Genomic DNA, 21487 nt, shown 5'->3' with positions numbered 1-21487 from the left:
TTCCCCTCCAATGTAACCATTTTCCCTTGCCTCTTCTGTATGAGATAGTTTGGCCAAATTGGTCTCTCCCCATCTCCTCTCATTATATTCCTCTCACCTCTTAATTTCACTTTTTATGTATCATCCCTTCCTGTTAAATAGGTCTTGTGTCCTCTATCTAAGTATATCTGTATATATCTATGGATACCTATAAACATAAATACACACATTCACATATGTATTCATATGCCCATATACCTTCATATATATTTTTTTCTAATCCCTTAAACTACTGAGAAAAGTTTCATAAGTTACAATTATAGTTTTTCCATGTAGGAATGTTAATAGTTCAAATTTGATAAGTTCCTTATGATTTCTTTTCCCTGTTTATCTTCTCATGCTTCTCTTGCTTCTTGTATATGAATGTCAAATGTTCTATTCAACTCTGTTTTTTTCAGCAAGAATGCTTGAAAGTCCTCTATTCCACTGAATGACCATATTTTCCCCTGAAACATGATACTCAGTTTTGCTGGGTAGGTGACTCTTGGTTTTAATCCCAGCTCCCTTGACCTCCGGAATATCACATTCCAAGCCCTTCGATCCCTCAGTGTAGAAGCTGCCACATCCTGGGTTTATCCTGATTGTGTTTCCACAATATTCAAATTGTTTCTTCCTGGCTGCTTGTAATATTCTCTCCTTAATCTGAGAATTCTGGAACCTAGCTATAATATTCCTAGGAGTTTTTTTTTTGGGGGGGGGGATCTTTTTCAGGAGGTAATTGGTGGATTCTTTCAACCTCTATTTTGTCTTCCAGTTCTAAAACATCAGGGCAGTTTTCTTTGAGAACTTCCTGGAGGATGCTTTCTAGGTTCTTAATTTGGTCATGGCTTTCAGGTAGTCCAATAATTTTTAAATTGTCTCTCCTGGATCTATTTTCCAGGTCAGTGGTTTTTCCCATGAGATATTTCACATTGCCTTCTATTCTTTCATTTCTTTGGATCTGTTTGACAGCATCTTGGTTTCTCATAAAGTCATTAGCTTCCATTTGCTCCAATCTAATTCTGAAGCAATGATTCTCCTCAGTGAGCTTTTGGGATTCTTTTTCCATCTGGCAAATTCATCTTTTTAAGGCATTCTTCTCCTCATTGCCTTTTTGAGCCTCTTTTGCCATTTGAGTCAGTCTGTTTTTTTAAGGTGTTACATTCCTCAGTCAGGCTGTTGACTCTCATTTCATAATTTTCTTGCTTTGTTCTCATTTCTCTTCCCAATTTTTCCTCCACTTCTCTTATCTGCTTCTTAAGGTACTCTATGGCCTGTAACCAGCTCGTATTTTCCTTTGAAGCTTTTGGTGCAGGAGTTCTGACTTCACTGTTTTCCTCCTGTTCCATGCCTTGCTCCTTCTTGTCCCCAAAATAGGAGTGTAATGTTGAAATATTCTGTCTGCTTTGTTTCTTTTGCCTACTCATTTTGCCACTCAATTACTTGACTTTTGGGCTTTTTGCCACAGTAGGACTCTGCCACCAGACAGGGGAGCTTTCGTCCCAAACGATGGAGTTTTCTCAGCTGCTGGAGGTATTAGATGGGTGCCCTCTCTGAGGTCTCACATGCTCTGGCAAGCTGGACACACACCCCAGGACCTCCACCCTAGACTGAAATCCAGATCCAAGCAGGTTAAAGCAAGAGCGATTACCCCTCAGACTGGTTCTTGGTCCCCCTACGCTCTGCAGGCCAGGAGCTGAAGCCATCAGTGGCACTGGCTGGCTGTGCTGGCATCTCAGCAGCTTCTTGCCTGGGGGTAAAAGCCATGCATTCCCACTTACTGGTCCCAAAGTCCAGACTGCACTGGCCTCTCACCTTGTCCTTCGCATCTATGTGTTGATAAATCTGGAAACTGCCACCGCTGCTGCTGTTCTAGAGTCCCTCCAGCCGTGGCTGGTCAGGCCCACCCTGGGGCTAAGGCCTTGGCATGGGGCTGGGCTCGGCTCCCAGAGTGCTGTGCTGGATTCCTGCTGGCCTGCCAGGCTGTCCTCAGTGGGAGGTTAGCTTCTCTGTGTCATTTTGTGGGTTCTGCAGCTCCAAAGTTTCTTTAGAGTCCCCTTTTTTACATGGATTGGGGAAGGTGGAAGCAGGAGCTGCGGGAAGGTTGTGCTTCTACCCCTTCCACATTTCTAATCAAACCTTTATTTATCCTTCCAAATCTCTCAAATCCATTATCCAGATTATTCAGCTTTCCTTCCACAATTTTTTTTAACTCGTCCTGGTAAAGCCAATTGTTAGAGATCCTTTTTCATCTTTTGTACATAGACTTTGCTGCTTCTCAGTGTAATGTAATGCCAAAAGAAAAGCAACTTCCCAAGGTTCAGAATACCAGCATAGGTGCTCTCCATTTTATTCAGTGACAAACCAAGAACAGAGAAGATCAAAACATGACATCATTCCAAATACAGCATTTACTAAGCCTGATTAAATAATCTCCAAGTACTACCCCACCCCAGGACCTTCCAATCATTCAATCAATTACAAAGTCTCTGTTCTAAACACTTCTCCACCCCTAGGCTATACCTTAATTAAGTCCACCACAAAGCCCCTCTTCTCAAATGGAGATTAGTTTCCAAACATAAGGTCAAAAGTTCCCCACCCCTGGATCACAATTGAATCTACCCCAGAGTTACATCAAGTTTAAACACAGCACTTAATACCCAAATGGAGGTCTTTTCTTCATCTTGACACGAGGCAAGTTCTCAGCAATCTTAGTTCCTGGGGAGACAAGGCTTAGCAAGGCCATAAGATACATTGCCAGTCTCTTCACTAATTCATCCTCTGTCTGTAGAACAGTACTAGAACCCCTGAACACATTAGCAAAGCCCTCTCCCAGGATTTCTGTAAACATACAACAAGAAAATCCTTCTTCAGGGCTTCTGAACCAACAGAAAGGCTCCGAGACCCCTGCAACAACAGCACTGTCCTTCACCAGTGGACAGTATTCATTCTGTCTGCAGGACAGTCTCCAAACCCCTGCAACAACAGCACTGTCCCTCACCAGTGGACAGTATTCACTCTCTGTCTGCAGGACAGTCTCAGGGCTTCTTAACCAAATGCCAGGTTCCAGGACTTCTTCAACAGGACAGTCTTTCACCAGTGGACAAATCTGGCAAAATAACATCAAAACAGACAGACAAAGTACCAGCAAAACAGCCATGTCTCCTCAGTCCTTGGAAGCTCAGGGGGCAGGTCTCAAAAGTCCAGGGCAATTCAAAGCGGCCACCAGCAATTCTCTTAGTTTCTCTCTATCTCCATGAGGTGCTGCTTCCAAAAAGATCTTCCGCCTCTCTCTTGTCTCTCCAAATCTACGTCACCAGCTCCTCCCAGTTCAGGACTTTCTTTTCACATCAAAAAGTCCATCCCACAGATGGGATTAACAAGCTCTGGGTTTTAACACAATCAATTTGAAAACCAAGCCAATACAGGGGAATCCTTAATTGCCATTACTATAACACTCAGCAAGTCAAATTTATTGTTTAGGAGCTTCACAACTAAAACAAACTCGCTTTCCCAGGCTGAATGACCTTGCCTAATAGAGATAATGTCTAGGGACTTTGGCAGTTTTACAACATCATAACAGTAGCAGGAGGATTGCTCTGAATGAGCAGAACTAATCAAAATAAAGGTTTCATCCAGTCTACCCCTTTCCACATATAGTAATGAATTAACAATTTTAGGTTTTAGCATTAAAACAAATTCCCACAGTTTCATCAAATCATATTGATTATAAGCAATTCACTACAGATAATATCAATGCACTAATGGGCAGACTTCTCTACCTGCTGTCCCTCTATCCCTGCTTCCTTTCCCAGGACTAATAAGATTGCTTCCCCATCCTGGATTATAAAATTTTCCTTGTCTCTCTCATCTTGTGTCTCCCATCTTTCCCATAAAACTTCTGAAACTACTTCACTATTCTGGAACCCATAAACACCACTCTCCAAATCTCGGAGTCTGTCTTTCCTAGCTTTTCTGCCAGGAGACTCACACTGCTTTCTTAATACCCATATGCTTACTTCCTTGTATATAAGACACTTCACAGATTTGTTTAGCAACTATATACATATACTTATACTTCCATATTTCTTTAAAGCTAGGACACACATTACTCATACTCCCCAATGGACTCCTTGACATAAAAATTCACAGAATTTCCTTCATGATTTGCTGATTAACCATTTCTCTCCCATCAAGCAATAACCAATAGTTTTGCTCAGTTTCAATCTTCCCAAACTTAATTAAATTTTCCTTTTCAGCTTCTATGAACACAAATATTGCTTTTGTCTTAGGGACTTGGGGATTGAATGCATACATCTTCATAGATTCTATGGACAGGGCAGCCTCCTTAACTTTCTTGTCTACTAGTCTGTTCCCCATCATCTCATACCAAAGATCTTATAAAACATTTCTTCATATAAATATTGCCCTTTTTCAAAAACAGTTTATCCTGATATCATTAACTACTATACAATTCCTAAATTCTCTGGTCACAAAATTTTTCCCAAATAATTAACAAAATTTACACAAGGAGGTTTCACAGGTCTCTTCTTCACATAATTACCAATAATTACTTTTCACAAGCATACTTTTGTAAATACTTGATTTATGCAACAAAACCAAATAGCTTGGTTAACAATCTTACAAGTTTAAACAATCTTAACTGAAACTTTCTTTTAATACAACTGTTTACCTGTAACAATATCATAAATAATTATCATGTACCTAAATTTAGACTTTGAAACAAAAATCAAGTAATTATCAATCTGGTGACCTACATTTAGTCGTTTCCAAATTGCTTTGCACAGAAAATCATTCATCCCATTACCATTGGCATAAAATTCACCCTTAAAGAAAATTCCACATAAGATTAACAAATATGAAACAATTAATTTTTAGCTTACATAGTTTACACTCAAATAGCACTGTTGTTTTGTACCAGGCATTGTACCAAGCACCTTTACAATTATATCAGTCCCATAAAAATCCCTAGGATGTGGATTCCACCACTATCCGCTTACTGAACAGTAAACTAAGGTAAATAAAACTTTCGGGGGGAGGGGGTTGAAGGGTGACATACAGTGAATCACTTTCTTAATGCCAAATAACAATATGTACCTTTTGATCATGTAACTATATATTTCTAAGTTCTAATACACTTGGTCCTCAGAAAGGAAATATATCCACAAATTTATTTCTTTCCTTACTATTCCAATTACCCATTCACATTCATATCTTCCAAAAAGTTTACAAGAAGTTTGCTTTTCCCTTATTATAATCAGGTCATTTTAAAACATACTGGGCTAAAATTCTAACTGCTTTCTTTGGTTCTTAAAATGATAACAAATTACAATAGTCTATATTTTCTACCATAATCAGTGCCCATCTCAAATTCAATAACAATAACAACTCAATTTCAGCCTTTCCACAGTGGATTTCTTGAAGGACAGCATTCTGACCTGAAAATCCTGTTCATGATGCCATAATGTCCAATTAAGGAGGTTTAGGATTCACTCATCACTCCAAGAAAGACCCAAAGCAATTTCTTTACAATATTTATTCAGAATATATGTATATATAGGCAAGTGAGAAAGAAACCAGAGATAACAGAGTAAGAGGGCTTAAAGATAGCAGAATAAGACCAACCATGATCAATAGTGGATATATATATTATTTATATATTTACAAGCATCACCATTGCGGGAAAGCACCAACATCTGACCACACAAGCTGGGAAATCCCAATACAGCCATCAGGGTCCCACACAGGAGGGTCCCAGGCAGGATGTCTCCTCGGGGTCTGGTTCTTACAGTTTAAGTAATGCTGAGAACCAAGAAAACATACTGCCAGGTGTTTTTCGCAATCATTGCATCTGGTATGAGGCCTGGGACAGAGGTCAATCCCTCCACTCCCTCCCAAGAGCGATATTTCCTTGGAATGGCTAGTTCCAGGAGTTGGGCAGTTATCATATCTCTTCTCAAGGACCTGGTCAGGGTCTCAGGAGAGGAGCAGCCCTCAAATTCTCAGGATCCCTGTTCCCAAACAGCTCAGGTTAATAGAAAGGTCATATTGAGTTGGGGCCTTGATTTGTATAATCTTATTCCTCACGGAGGGGCTTACCTTGCCCCTAGAGCAGCTCAGGCCTTCAAAGGATCTGGGCACTATGGCCCATAGCTCTCTCTGTGGACATAACAAGGTATCAAGGAAGCACCCATCCCATCCATCCTACCTGCCTCCCAGGGACAGCTTCATACATACATCTTAAACAAGCACTTATGATGTACAAGTGAGCTGGGCTGACAACTGAAAAGGAGGAAGAGGCCAGATTATGTTACCAAAACAGCCCTTCCGGTAAAATTCTGGACAAAAAAAAAATCCCATCTTTTTAACCCTAAGCCCCTTAAAACCAGGAAAACCCGAATTCAGGTTCAGCTTCTGAGAGACTCTAGCTATGTGATCCTGAGCAACTCACTTAACCTATCAGTGTCCTAGGCAACAGACTGAAACTGTAAGTTGCAGAGAAGTTGCTGACCTGTTTTTGTGGCGCTTAGGAATTCCCTATACCAGTGAAATCACAGACCCAGAGCCTATCCACCTATTGTATTTTTTTCAGTGATGTCATATAACAAAGAATCTTGTAATATCTTCAAAGATTTCAAACTGCAAGTGACCCAAAGGATAGTGGAGAGATATTTGGGAGATGATGGTGTAATGTGAGAAGTGGCATAAATATATTGTGTAAGGGTGGCTGGGTGGTGCAGTGAACAGAGCACCAGCCCTGAAGCAGGAGAACCTGAGTTCAAATTTGGCCTCAGACACAACACTTACTAGCTGTGTGACCTTGGGCAAGTCACTTAACCCCAATTACCCAAAAAAGGGCAAAAAATTATATATGTGTATATTTTATATGTATATATTATATATTTTATATATATTATATAATATATATTTTATATATATATATGTTATATATATATATATAGTGTAGAAAATGTAAGCAAAAGGAAGTGGGCCAGCTATGTCTCAGGAGTAAAGAACACTATTTGGACAGCACGTGTACTACACCAGTACCCTTAGAATGCTAATGGATTGTAGATTTAGAAATGAAAGTGACAGCTGTCATTTAGCTCAGCTGTGTCATGTTGCCCAGAGGTCAAATGGCTTGCCCAACATTACACAGGTAGTAAATGACAGGACTAGAATTGTATCCTTGGTCCTCCATCACCTAATCTAGTGTTTTTCTTCTATGCTACACTGGGGCAAGTGTTTACGTAAATTGAATGAGAATTTGGAGGAGGACATAGACAAGATAGAACCACTGAATGCAGTGAGGATATGTTGCCATCTACAATGTTGGAGGGGACATGTGTCAATAACATCAGTGACCCTTTGAAATATTGACTTACATGCCTGTTCTGTTTAATAATGAGGTTACATAAATGTAACCTTATTTAAGATTTCCTCTTTCTCAATTGATCATAGCCAACTATTTGATAGTGTCAAGTAGGGGAGAGGTTGTATGTACCACACTTCTATTCTAATGACTTTTCATTAGTGTCTCAGTGCTCCTTTGATTAATCATTGGTTATTACCCTCCATAAGAGAAAAATATTCATTCAATTAAATTTCTATCATTCATAATGAAAAAAATAAGATGAGTTCCATTAGGAAAGGCTATATAAGAACATAATTTACACTTCAGGACAACTTAGGGTAAGTTATCCTGTGTCTAGAGACATGAGGAAAATTTTGCTGTCAGGGACTTAAAGTCTATGTGGTAATTTAAATCATTAGAATCTGTTTTAGATATATAGTTTCTAGTGTAAGACTGTAAGATGGCTAGTGAATAATTTTAATTATTTTGTTCACTTAATTTTAACAGCTCCAGACAACTTAATTAACTCTTTCTATATAGTGAGTGCTAGTCCACTTTTAAATATTATAAAATTTCATTTCAGATAATGTTTTAGTCTTTAAATATTTAAAGCAGACATCTGTTACTATCTTTTCTTTGATAGAGTTAACACTATTGAGGGCTTAGGAAACCTTATATTTCAAAAGGGGTTATATTGATTTTCTTCTATAATCAGGGCCTCTATGAAACCATGTCAAATGCATGATAGGACATGAATAGCATAAAGTCTCAGTTTATTTTTATTTTAAGCTACCCTTCAATTTCTGAGCAATTACCTGAAAAATTATCATTGGAATATCATTTGTTACAGCTCTTCAAATTTTGTTTATTGAATTTCACACAGATTAAACTTCCTAAAAACTATCACCTTCATTATGTCATTTTTCAAACTAGTAAACCAACATAGAAAGAGAGAAGGAAAAAATGAAATGAGAACTTGCAGAAATATAAAATGAAATATCCAAAGGAGATAATTTTGCAGCCAAATAGCTTAGAGGAAAATAACTACATCTAAATTGTCCATACTTAAATTGAATAGCCTGTACAGTTATTTATAGGTAGGACAATGCCTTTAAAGAAGAAAAATATTGATGCTTAATGAGTTAAAAACTGATTGGGACTTGTTGCAGAAGCAATTTCATTTGAATCCAATGTTCTGATGCTTTCATTTAAGTTTTATGTATCTTAAGCACTCCACTTGATGGACAATATTTTTGTAGTTTGTGTCTAAAAATTACCTTGTCCAGGTATTCAGGTATTCCTAGAATTCACCTCTATTAATGTGTTTATGATAAAAGGATAAGAGGCAGCTGGTGTAGAGGATAGAGAGCCACCTAGGAGACAGAAAGACCTGGGCTCAAGTTTCACCTCTGACACCTGCTAGCTATGCAACCCTGGATAAATCATTTAGCAGCTCAGTGCCATGAGGGAACTCTGCAAGGCTCTAAATGGCAGGTTAGGTGGTGATTTGCATTGGTAGAGGGAATTTGCTCACTGGGAATTCTTTATGCTGAGAAAATCATGTCTAGACCTTTCAAAAAAAGAAGTATATGTTCTGAGGCAGCTAGGTGGTGCAGTAAATAGAGTACTGGCCCTGGAGTCAGGAGGACCTGAGGTCAAATCCAGCCTCAGACACTTAACACAAAAAGTAGCCTTCTGACCTTGGGCAAGTCACTTAACCCCAATTGCCCTCCAAAAAGGAAAAAAAATGCTATATAAATAGTAACTGTTGCTATCCAATATTAGAATGTTGCATTAGGTTTCATATAAGCAAAGGTCTACATACAGGAACCTCACTAGTGCTGAAGATGAGTTTAATTTAGAGAGCTACAATGGTGCAGTTGCTTTTGTTTGTTTTTAAGCAGTAGAAATGTAGACAAGAGAAAAGTGGGATGAAATCCTGACACTTGTCACTTAGCCTCTCAACCTCAGTTTCCTCATGTGTAAAATGGGGATAAAAATACCACCCCACTTAACAGGGTGGTTATGAGTGTTGAATGCAATAATTACATAAATGACTTTGTAAAATTTTAATGGTTAAACACATTTCCTCGGGAATGTTCCATTGGGATTAACTACTCTGTCATATCAAACTTCTGTCTTTGACTTAAAAAAAAAGCCTTTGATTACAAATCAGTCAATTTACTTTCTTTACAGATGCTAGTCTCTGAGTTTGATAAGCTGAATGTTATTGGTTTATGATAGCATTTTAAAATTGGCCAAGTTTGATTCTCTGTCACCATTTAACCTCCAGCAAATATAATCTGAAATTTATTTCTTCAAAATCTAATAGTCCAATTTATCAAGCAGTCAATAATTCAGGCCTTTTGAACACAGCTCCATTAATGTGCATTTCAAAAAGTAATTTGCTTTTGCAAAGCTATAGTTTTTATACAATTATTAGAAGCTTGGAGGGATTTTTTTTTCATTTTTTATGAAAATACCATGAAACTCAATCGTGCATAGTATGTACAATAATAATAGAATCATGCCTTGAAGTGTCTTTTGCATTCTATATTTGTAATTAATTCATTCTTATTCATTTCTCTTGAATTTGTTCTTATGAATTCCATTCATTTCTCTTACTGAAGAGAGATAAAGGCATTTAATCTCAGGTGAAATGATGCAAAGAAACTAATATAATTGCACAGTCATTGATAAAACAGTGGTGTGTACTAAAATTTCTTTCATCTAAATAGATGTTTATTCACATAATGCCTAAGGAATAAGAAAATTGTTCCATATTAGCATTCTATCTTAGAAGGAATACAAAACTAGAATTTATAACATCAGTAAATGAAATGGTTTCAGGGGTAAAAAGATTGAGAAAAATAAAAAATTTTATCAAAAATATGATTAACTTTACAAAATAAAATTTTAATCAAACAACAAATATCTATTAAGTGCCTACATGTGTCGGGCACTATCCTAGGTGCTAGGGATATAACAACAAAACTAAAAATGCCCTCTACCCTCAAGGAGTTTACATGTCATGATTCTTAATCATGAAAAGGCTAAGTACAATATAAACACACATTTATAGTATGTTTGAAAATATTTTTTCTGTGAGGTAAATTATTAAGTTATTTGAATAAATTATATAAATGTGAATTATTTAAAATAATTCAAATAAGTTATCTATGCATCTTGTGCTTTTTCTATAACACAATCTATTGGACAGAAGAGAATATTGAGTCAAAAAAACTTAACCTACTTTACAAGTGTGTAGCACTATGATTATACAAAGAGTTCATGGATTTTTACCCAGTGACACCTATGATATGTTTTGAATTTGGAACAAAATCTAAACTTAGAACTTTGTGTCCAGTTTCAATTTTACTTTTTCCCAGTGATCAACCTAGGAATTAGAAAAAAGACAGGTAAAAAAATTAGAAAAGTGAGTCACAGAAAAGGAATCTTTTCCTAAAATTAAAATTTAAATCTAAAAGAAAAAATAAAGTTAACGCAATGGAATAATAAATATGTATACAGAATTTTTTATGATTGTTCAGTCCATATTCTTAGCCAACTCTTTTCATCTTCTAATCTTCTGCTATTTTCTAATTATGTTGTTTCCTGAAAATGCCTATTATCATAAGATAAGCTAGACCAGAGAGTAAATGTGAAAGATCACTCTTAGACTATGTCTGTATAACACAAAAGAATTAACCATTTTTGTAAGAACAAATGGTGAAATTAGTCAAGTCAATTAATTGTCAAATGGATGGACTTTGTTGAACAGCCGAGACTAAACAAGTGCAGTTGTGTGTTAGAGACGTATCTTTCTTTGCCACTGAAACATTTGAAGGAAATCTAAGTATTTTTTTCAGATACCTATGAATTGAAATCATCTATGCAATGTCTGGCCTCAATGACAAGGATAAGCAGAACATGAGTCTGCTGGATCCAACCAATGAATCAATGCTCCATCTGTGGTCCTATCTGTCAGATATGTTACAGGATAGCACAATAGTTAGATTTTATGAGTTTGGTATTTAATAAAAGTTATTCAATTTGGGGATAAAAATTAAAAGAAAACATGTCTACTTCTAATTTTCAATGTTAAGAAACTTAACTAGGTTACATTTACTAGATTCAAGCCTTTTAGTTGGTAACTGTTTTCTTTCAATAAGAAAAATGGGGAAATAACATTCAGTTTGAAAGATATTTGCCAAACTTTTCAAGAAAAAATATAACTTACAGTTTCTTCATTGTTTCTCAATTTGTGAAAAAGGTGGTGCAACTTAAAGTCTTTAAGACATAACATAAATTGAACTCCCTGTCATCTGAAAATCCTTTAAAATGAGGACAGGTGTGCATTGCCATAGCAACCAAGAGCCTGAATAGCTTATTTTAGTTGAGAACTGTGAAAAGGCAGCTTTCTTGTAAGCTGCTGCTTTCATTGGGAAAAGGAATTGTGTTTCAAATGGATAACAATTTTACTAGCTTGCTTTCTAAACCCTAGATTAAAAAATAAAATAAAATGTGTTCCCTTTTTATAAACAATTTAACAATGACTGCCAAGACCTATCATTGAATTACATCAATTTTTGAAGTTTGACAGTTCCTCATAAGTCACCAAAGAGGGAAAAAAGAAATGAGACTCCTGGTCTGCTACTAGGAATATCCTGGAAGGCCAAGAAAATTGCCTCTGTGTTTCTGGAAAGCTATTTTATGTATTCTTGTATATATACTCTTTGTCAATGGGATGATTTTAAAGGTAACTGGAAGATTTGCAACTTAAAGAAAACTTCCCAAGTCTTTTTGTGTGCATTAAAGAAGTTTCTGGCAATTAGAATTACTATACTTTGGTTAATCTATTTTGTAAGTTCATTTAGCCATACAGTGAATTCTTGTGGAGGAAGGTAGTCCTGTTCAAAAATGTCAGTTGTCCAAATAGCACAGGAAGAGACAAACACTACAGGCAGAACTAGGGTCTAGGCAGAAAAGACACAAGTTGGCTACTACTTAAGTTCAAAAACTTCTGAGGACTAAGAAAGAGCCCAAGTTGTACCCACCTTCTGTTAACAAATGGACTTGGGTTTTTGAGGGGTTTGGGAGGTGTTGGATTGCTCACTTTAAAAAGAGAGACAGAGATACAGAAAGAGAAATTATGAATGTAACAGAGAAAGAAAGAATGTAACAGCACAACACAGCAGATAGATTACTGCCCTGAAAACCAGGAATCCCTGGATTCAGGGCCTACTTCTAGCACATACCAACTGTGTGATCCAGGACAAGTCACTTCCACACTAAATGCCTGGAACACTTGGATTTGTTTCCATTTACTTATACTCTCATTGTCTGCCATTTTTAGCATCAATTTACCTATAAAAAGGAGAAAACTCTAACCTGTATCTCCTGATAATAGCTTGTTTCTCTAGCATATTTGCAAAGATCTCACCTCACAACAACTCTGTGAGCTGGTCATTGCAAGTGTTTTTATGCTATGGACCAATTGAGGCTTAGAAATGTGAAATGAGACATTCATAGTAAGTGACAGGGGCAAGACCTAAATCTACGGCTCCAGACACTGTAACAGACCACCTTCCTACTGCTTTATGTTCCGAGGAAAATTAAGAAGAAAGCCAGATACCATGGTTAACTTCATTTTGGAAGCCTTTGGTGGGGAAGTACAAGGTTCAAGTATCACCTTACAGATTTAAATATCCTTGTTAAGTGGAACAATCCTGAAGTACAGAACAGTGTCCACTAATTCTGTGTTCATCATTCTTTCATGTCTTTGATTCTAGACATTTCAGCAGTCTTCTCTGCAACATAAATCAAAGAAGAAAAACAAAGGTAAGAAATAAAAATTGTGCATAAATCCTCACACTCAATATCTACTGAGCACCTACATTGGGCATGGCTCTCTGTACTGAGCATTATATTTACTGTGCTGTTGTGGTTGTCATTCAATTGCTCAGTCTTGTCTGATTCTCCATGACCCTGCGGACTATAGCATATCAGGCCCTTTTATCCTCCACTGTCTCCCAATTCTACTGTGGTAGAATTAAAATGCTATCGTTGTTAAAAAAATAGTCTTTCTAATTTAGTCAGAGGTTTTCTTTTAAATTCTGTTCTCTCATATTTAAGGAATAGAAAGATTTGGATAAAAGAGGAACTAAGCTCAGAACCACCTTTTGAGCTTTATGGGCTCAGTTTCTCCATCTGTAAAATGAAGATATTTTGCTGGATGACCCTAAAGACCCTTTAAGCTCTTAACCTATGATTTTATGACTCTAGTAAACACAGCCACCAGCTCAAAAGCTGCCTATCAATTAACAAGCATTTATTAAGGCACTGTCCTAATTTTTTGAATTCCTGTTGTTTTCATCAGAATCCATGGTCTCATAACCTAGAGCATAAACGGGATAGCAAATTCTTTACTGAAATGTGATTCCATTAGTGGTCAAAAAAGAATTGTGTGTGGCCTATATATAAACAAAAAACATCCAACTAAGAGCATTCATTTGTCTTCTTGTACCTTTTTGTGATATGTAGGTTTCTCTCACAGTTTCATAATGAACAATTCTTAAAAGTAGTTTCATCCACTGATGTCTTTAGGTCCAATTGCAGGCAAGAGCAAACGACGAATTTCTTGTAAAGACCTTGGCCGTGGTGACTGTGAGGGCTGGCTTTGGAAAAAGAAAGATGCCAAGAGCTATTTTTCACAGAAATGGAAGAAATATTGGTTTGTTTTAAAGGATACATCCCTGTATTGGTACATTAATGAAGAGGTAAGCCATAAACACATTTTGTTTTCTGGTGTGCTTAGTACTCTTAGGAAAATATCCAAAGTGTACAATATATTTTTAAGGCATATGATCATGTGAAGACCATTTCACAAGACTAATGTTAGTCATCTTTCCACCTGCATTCTTTAACTAGGCATTTTTGTGGGTTCTAAGATGATATTTGCTTAAATTATTTTAATACAGCAACTAAATCTCCTTGAGTACAATGAAATATGGTGGCATTTTCTCTAAATCTAACTAAAAATATCGAGCTAACTCAAGCAGAAGCCTGACTTAAAGAATTATTATTCATGGAAATAGGAAACCATATTAAAAACTGTTTGCCTTTGCTCAAGGTCTTGTTTACTTTCTTTTCTGAATTTCATTTGGAATTTTAAATACCTGGATCCCTTGGATTCATTTCAGTTCATCAGGAAAACTGCCATTGGAAAACTACAAGACACTATATTTTATTGGTCTAATATCCTGCTTGATTGAGGGGAAGGGAAGAAACTCAAAAGTTTTTAAAATCATAGAATCTTAATTTTGGAATCATCAATAGTGGATCAGAAAGCATTTATTTTGACAGGTACTCTCCTAGGTATCAGGAATGTGAAGCCAAAGTTGGAAGGGACCTGTATCATTTTTTAAATTGTGTAGCTGAGGTATATAGTTCGTCAGGATTCGTTTTAACAATACAGTCTTTACTAGCCCCATATTTGGTAATAATATTTTGCTGGAATAAATTTTTCCTTCTAACCACATATTTACAAATACCACTTTCTGGAATTATATTCTCATGAAACTACTCTGCTACCCAGGATGAGGACTGTCTATTTTAGGTGTCTCTCAGTCCCTACATTGGCCTTTACCCTTCTGCCACAGTCATATACTTGTTTAAAATTTTTTCAGGTGGCATTTCTCCTAAGTGGAATACTTACATCAATGAATTCCATTTTCATCATTTTTTTACCAAAAACAAAATGTTTGTTATCTTGGCTAGGTCAATTTTATGGCTCTTGTTATCATTACCTTCTAAAAATCCAAAGGTTTTTATATCAATAACTAATTTTAATTATTGTAATATTGTTAATCAATTGGCCAGGTCTTGATTGAGAGCTAATTATCAGCTTATAATTTAATAATATAATAATTTTTATAATATTGCATCATAATATAAATATTGGGGTAGCTAGGTAGTACAGTGGATAAAGTGCTGGTCATGGAGTCAGGAGGACTCATCTTCCTGAGTTCAAATATGACCTAAGACATTTACTAGCTGTGTGACCATGGGCAAGTCACCTAACTCTGTTTGCTTCAATTTCCTCATCTGTAAAATGAGCTGGAGAAAGCAATAGCAAACCATTCCAGTATCTTTGCCAAGAAAATCCCAAGTGGGGTCACAAAGAGTCAGACATGACTGAAAAAATGAGTGAACAATAAAAATAAATATTACTATATATGCCATCTAAACTGGACTATTCTTAGGACCCTCAACACAAACTGTGTTCTTACCACTCCACACCCTTTGTTTGGACTATTCCCTACATCCTCCCCCTCTTTGCCTGTTGAGTTTTTCAACATCCTTTAAAGCCCAAATATTTATTTTCCTTGTCTTGGAAGCTTTCCCAATTTTAATATCAATCATGACCTTCCCTGTCAAACTGAATTATAACAGCATCTTGATAATCTCTAATCCCACCTATCAAGTACTATATATAGTAGCTACCTGTGTAAGCATCTAGCCCACTAAGGTCCTTCAATCATTCAGTCCAGAAATATTTATTAAACATACCATGTACAATGTTCCAGAGGCTGTGTAAGTCACCAAGGATGGAAATACAAAAATGAAACAGTCCCTACCCCTAAGGAGCTTACATTTTACTCTGTTAACTTTAGGGACCATAGTTCATCAAAGCTTTTTATCTCCTCTGCCCATAGAACAATGCTCAACAAAAATAGGGATTTAATAAATTTTTGCTTCATTTCTATTTCTGTAATCCACAGAAGTTATTACTATTATTTTTTGTCTTTTTATTCATCACCCATTTTCCATTGTTATATACTTTTGGTAATTTGCATGTGTTCATATCTATGCATCAAATACATTATCCTAGACTACTACAAGAAAACTTTAATTTCAAAAAATAACACATTTTGCTATTAGTCATATTTTTTCTTCATTGAGATGATCTGGAAGGAATGGTAAGAAATACCTCAATGTCTAAGTTTTAATTTGCTGTTAAACAACTTATCAACACATCTACTGGCTTCTAAAGTATATGTTATCTTTCTTAATGTTAACATTATATAATTGTGAACATTCTTATCTACCAGTTTCTAAAGATTATAATCGGTTCATATTATCATGATGAATTCATATTATAATGGTGAATTAACAACTCTTCAAAATGACATTATTAGCCCTTGGAAAGTAAATGAATAAGTATAATTTACATTCCAAGCAGTACCAACTCCTAATAGTTCTTTTTTTTGGAAATAACAAAGATAATCAAAACAAGAATAGTAGTATGTGTGTATTACTTTAAAGTTCACAAAATGCTTGATATATATTATCTCTTTTGACCTTTACAACATCCCTAAAAGGTTAAGTGACTTGTCTGGTCACACAGCTAGAAAGTGTCTGAAGCAAAATTCAAATTCAAGGTCCTAACTCCAAGCCCAGTACTCTATTACCAGTACTGTAGCACCACCTAATAAATAAGAAGGTAAGATTTAGGCTGAGGAAGACCTGAATTCAAGTCCCACTTCAGACACTTGCTGCCTGTGTATTACCCTAGACCCTCTAGCTGTACAACTCTAGGGAAGTCAGTTAACCCTGTTTGCCTCAGTTTTCTCATCTTTAAAATTCACTGGAGAAGAAAATGGCAAACCACTCCAGTATCTTTGCCAAGAAAACCCCAAATGGAATCACAAGAGTCAGAAATGACTGAACAACAAATAGGAAAAAAAATGTCGCAATAAATTAGGCAGCAGATAATGCTCAAATTGTCTTTCATTCATTCAAAACCCATTCAGTAAAAATGTAGTATGTGCACTGCTGTATGAATTTAAAATGAAAGCATCGAGTGGTATATGCCATAGAATTAAAACGTCCCCAAATTTGGAAAAGCGACCATGCATTTGTTCCTCAAATGGGTAACATTGAAGAAAATAAATATTGAAAAGAATTAAGAAAATGATTTGACCAAAATGTTTTCACATTGCCCTTTTCAATTGCATACTCCCACAGAACAATTATTGTCAGTAGAATCCATTTTTGCTGCAATAAAAGCATATACGTTTGTGTAGACTCCAGAGCTGGATAGGATCTTAGATATCATTCAGAGATGAGAAAAAGAGAGAAGAGAAAATCTGGCTGCTTTCGAGGTGGTTCAAGGTCATAGGCAAAATGAAAATGAGAATGTTTAGGAAAAGTGGAGTCATATTTTAATGTGAGTGGTATGCAACAGTACCCCCCCCCCAAAAAAAAATGAAAAAAATTTGAGGAACAAGGTCCTGGTAATCCCAAGTGACATAAACAAAAGTAACAATCATGAAGTTTTCACGTAAACTTAGATATTGTGCAAATCACCTACTATAGTCCTTCATATTTCAAAAGAAAAAGAAGCATTTCTTAGTTTTAAAAAGGTGTAATTAAAAGACATTTTACACGTGGAATATTGCTAAAGAGAAATTTTAGTTACATATCATGTATCCCCATCCAGATAGTCAAAGAACCAATTGATCTCTATTAATACAGATAGTATTCTGGAATGTGCAAAAGAGTGGTCTTGTATATTTAATAAAAAGAGATTCATGTTTGTTGATTGCATTTTGGGGGAGCAGCAGCAAGTATAGTGTCTTGCTAAGGGGCACTTTATTTTTTATATGTTGTGTATTTGTATTATTGCATATTGTTGAAAGGAAAAACAAAATTGAAGTTGTTGGGGATTTTTCTACACTTTAAATCTTCATATTCAAATTAAAGAAAAACATTCAGATTGCATAAATTCTGAAATCGTAAAAATCTGGACACTGTGCTAAGCAATTTTAAATGGTTACTAATATTGTATTACCATATTGGAAAGAAAAATGCTTATTTGAATTTTTTGTTTCACCTCTGAAGGTACCAAGTTTTAACTTCATAATAATGAAGTTTTTAATGACATGTTTCTTTTTAATTGTTTCATTTGTCATCAAAAAATAACTCAGAAGATTATGGAAAATAATATTATTCAGAGATGACATGAAATTATATGGAATTCAAAAGGAGAAGTCACAATTGTCATTTCTAAAATATCACTCTTGGCTCTGATTTAAGGGAATAAAATGAAAAGCCACTTTGATACATCATTGGGAATAAATTAGATGATTTAATTGTCAGTCTTCTATAGATGATGTACTGAAAAAAGACTTTTTTTTATTCTTTAGGATGAAAAAGCAGAAGGATTCATCAGCTTGCCTGAATTTAAAATCGATAGAGCCAGTGAATGTCGCAAGAAATAGTTAAGTGTGGTTTTTAATTGTCTTTGCTTCCATATTGTTATCATGATCATAAAAACCCATAGACCTGTACACACAATCATACTACACATTATACATCTACATCATGTACACACTGCTATAATAGTTCTTGTTGTTGTTCATCTATTTTCGGTCATGTCCAACTCTTTGGGATCCCTTTTGGGGTTTTCTGGGCAAAGATAACAGAGTGGTTTGCCTTCTCCAGCTCATTTTACAGATGAGGAAACTGAGGAAAATAGGGTTAAGTGACTTGCCCAGGGTCACACAGCTAGTAAGTGACTTAGGTCAGATCTGAACTCCGGAAGATGAGATTTCCTGACTTCAGGTCTGGTACTCTATCCATTGTGCCACCCAGCTGCCCCCAAACAGGCTAGACTGAGCAATGTATGTGTGGTCTAATCAGAAAAATAATATAGATAGATAGTTTTGTTCTTTTTAAAGACTTCCTTCCATATGACACTGTCATTTTTCTTCTAACTTAGAGATGAAAAATTTCCTTTTCAAAAGGGCAGTAGTATTTCATATAATATATACCTATAAAAAAGCATTAGTTTTTATGATCAGATGAGATCAGGAGAGTCAGGACACCTGGGCCTTACCTCTGACATTGCCTCCTGTGTGCCTCATTAGATAAATCAGTATCTCTAAGTTTCCACTTGTATAAAGTTGGAATAATCATATCTACCCCACTTAAAGTAATCTGTGCTGCATGGACCCTTGCCTGATTGAAACGTTGGAGTAGTTGAATCTTCTTCTCTTCACTTTGTTTCCATGACTTTTTCCTTCACAAAAATCCTAAAATTGAAAAAGAAATTGTTTGGATTTCTTTTTGTTCTATTCTTTTTCCATACTGCTCAACCCGTCTTATTCCTTCTCTTCACTTTCATGGTATAGAATCAATTTTAAGGTTTAGCTAAACTATGCAAAGTTACCCTTTATTTGACCCACACTTTTTTTAATTATTGAGACCTTCATGGGTTATGGAATGGATATCTGAATAAAACTTTTAATTAATCCATGTATCCAGACATCAGCGATTACATGAAAGCTATTTTGAAAATGCCCGCATGTATCACTCAATATGCAAACTGCTTAACATAACTGGGAATAGTGTATAGAGTGCTAAACTTGGAATCAGGAAGACCTGAAATCAAAATATCTTCTCCAATTCTTATTGTTTGTAATACTAGACAAATCATATAATTGAGCAGAATCATAAGCAGCTTTTTGGGACTTACTGAGTCATATTTGGCTTCAATCTGTGTTGATGGAAAGAGGGTAACATACTGGGAGTTCCCACGTGCTGGTGAAATCACAAATCTTTTGTGTATTGGCATAGGATTCTATTTGCATTCACACCTACTTCTTCCACTTAGGTGATTGGTAAATTTAATGACTGAGCTGATTTCTTGAAAGACTTTTTTTCTTTAAACTGACCTTTCTGTCAAAACGGTAGAACCACTATTCATGTGGAAACAAAAGCAGTTATAAGGTATGTTAGCTAATAAATAGCAATAGAGTGTTTAATTGTTTTGTGCCAAGAAATAAAATACATATTACTTTACCAATTTCTATATTCTCTTTGTTTTTTACAGTGCATTCAAAGCTTGTCATCCTAAAATCAAAAGTTTTTACTTTGCTGCTGAACATCTGGATGATATGAACAGGTAAAAAAAATGAACCAAACTTTATAAACTATAAAAAGTTAATCATATATTTTGGGAACAACCTGTATAGTTGTACTGATTTTATAATAATGTTTATGTATGTTTAACAGAAGTAGCATAAGATCTAGAAAGATTTTTTTTATTTGGTGTTCAGATATTTTTCCCTCAATTAAACCCAATCACAAGACTGTAGTAATATCTAATTTTAAGCTGTAACTTTTTATTTAGTGTCAGTCATGATCACTCACCAGCTCTTTAATAAATTGGCTAGTTATCCAAATGGATATTAATCTAAATATGATCATTTTAAAATCAGCTTTTTTATTAAAATGCACAGTTTGGAAAGTAGAGATAGTATACATATGTTTGTATGTATGTATATATACATATATGTGTTTGCATGTATGTATATATACACATACCCCTATAATTATAGTATACTGTAATATATAGTATAGTATATACTAATTTGCATGTATAGTATAGTATACACTACAAGTATAGTATAGTTATATATATATTTGCTATATATCTATATCTATGTTGATATCAATATTGACATAGACAGACAGATAGATAGATGATAGAGATAGATAGATAGATAGATAGATAGATAGATAGATAGATAGATAGATAGATAGATAGATAGATATGCCTACAATTCTCGATAACCAAAATATCAATAACCAAAATTCATCTCAGGTGCTAAATATGTAAGGAAGCTGCTATTTCTTTCCCTTTCTTTCTATCTTTCCCTTATCTTTCTTTCTATTCTTGCTGACTACTTCCAAATGGCCAATTTCTTTTTTGTTTGTTTGTTTTTGCTTTTTGGATGGGGGGGGAAAGCAAGGCAATTGGGGTTAAATGATTTGCCCAAGGTCACATGGCTAGTAAGTGTTTCTGAGGCCAGATTTGAATTTTTGTCCTCCTGACTTCAGGGCCGGTGCTCTATTCACTGTTACACCTAGCCACCCCCACCAAATGGCCAATTTCAAAAATATTTAAGAGTTATATGATTAGTCTTCACCTAATCTCATCTGGACAATTGCAGTAGCCTCCTTGTCTCCAGTATCACCCCCACACACACACAATTCTCTCTCTCTCTCTCTCTCTCTCTCTCTCTC

At 35.6% G+C, this 21487-nt stretch overlaps 1 protein-coding gene across 8 annotated transcripts in view; it reads left to right on the top strand.

Annotated features, from left to right (window-relative positions):
• The window catches only part of CNKSR2 (connector enhancer of kinase suppressor of Ras 2), a 348720-nt gene that overhangs the window by 252326 nt on the left and 74907 nt on the right, over nucleotides 1-21487 (top strand). For all 8 annotated transcript variants that reach the window (XM_069063427.1, XM_069063426.1, XM_069063424.1 and 5 more), the window contains 4 exons: nucleotides 13186-13234; nucleotides 14000-14172; nucleotides 18604-18677; nucleotides 20292-20363. In XM_069063427.1, the coding sequence (XP_068919528.1) occupies nucleotides 13186-13234; nucleotides 14000-14172; nucleotides 18604-18677; nucleotides 20292-20363 (368 nt within the window). The remainder of the gene's footprint in view (nucleotides 1-13185; nucleotides 13235-13999; nucleotides 14173-18603; nucleotides 18678-20291; nucleotides 20364-21487) is intronic.

The sequence above is a fragment of the Petaurus breviceps genome, unplaced genomic scaffold (assembly GCF_028583685.1).
Source record: "Petaurus breviceps papuanus isolate PSGF00001 unplaced genomic scaffold, PetGlider_PUasm1.0 90574, whole genome shotgun sequence".
In the NCBI taxonomy this organism is placed as follows: Eukaryota; Metazoa; Chordata; class Mammalia; order Diprotodontia; family Petauridae; genus Petaurus; species Petaurus breviceps.
Note: the sequence above shows the minus strand (reverse complement) of the source record. Positions and strands in the feature narration are given on the sequence as shown.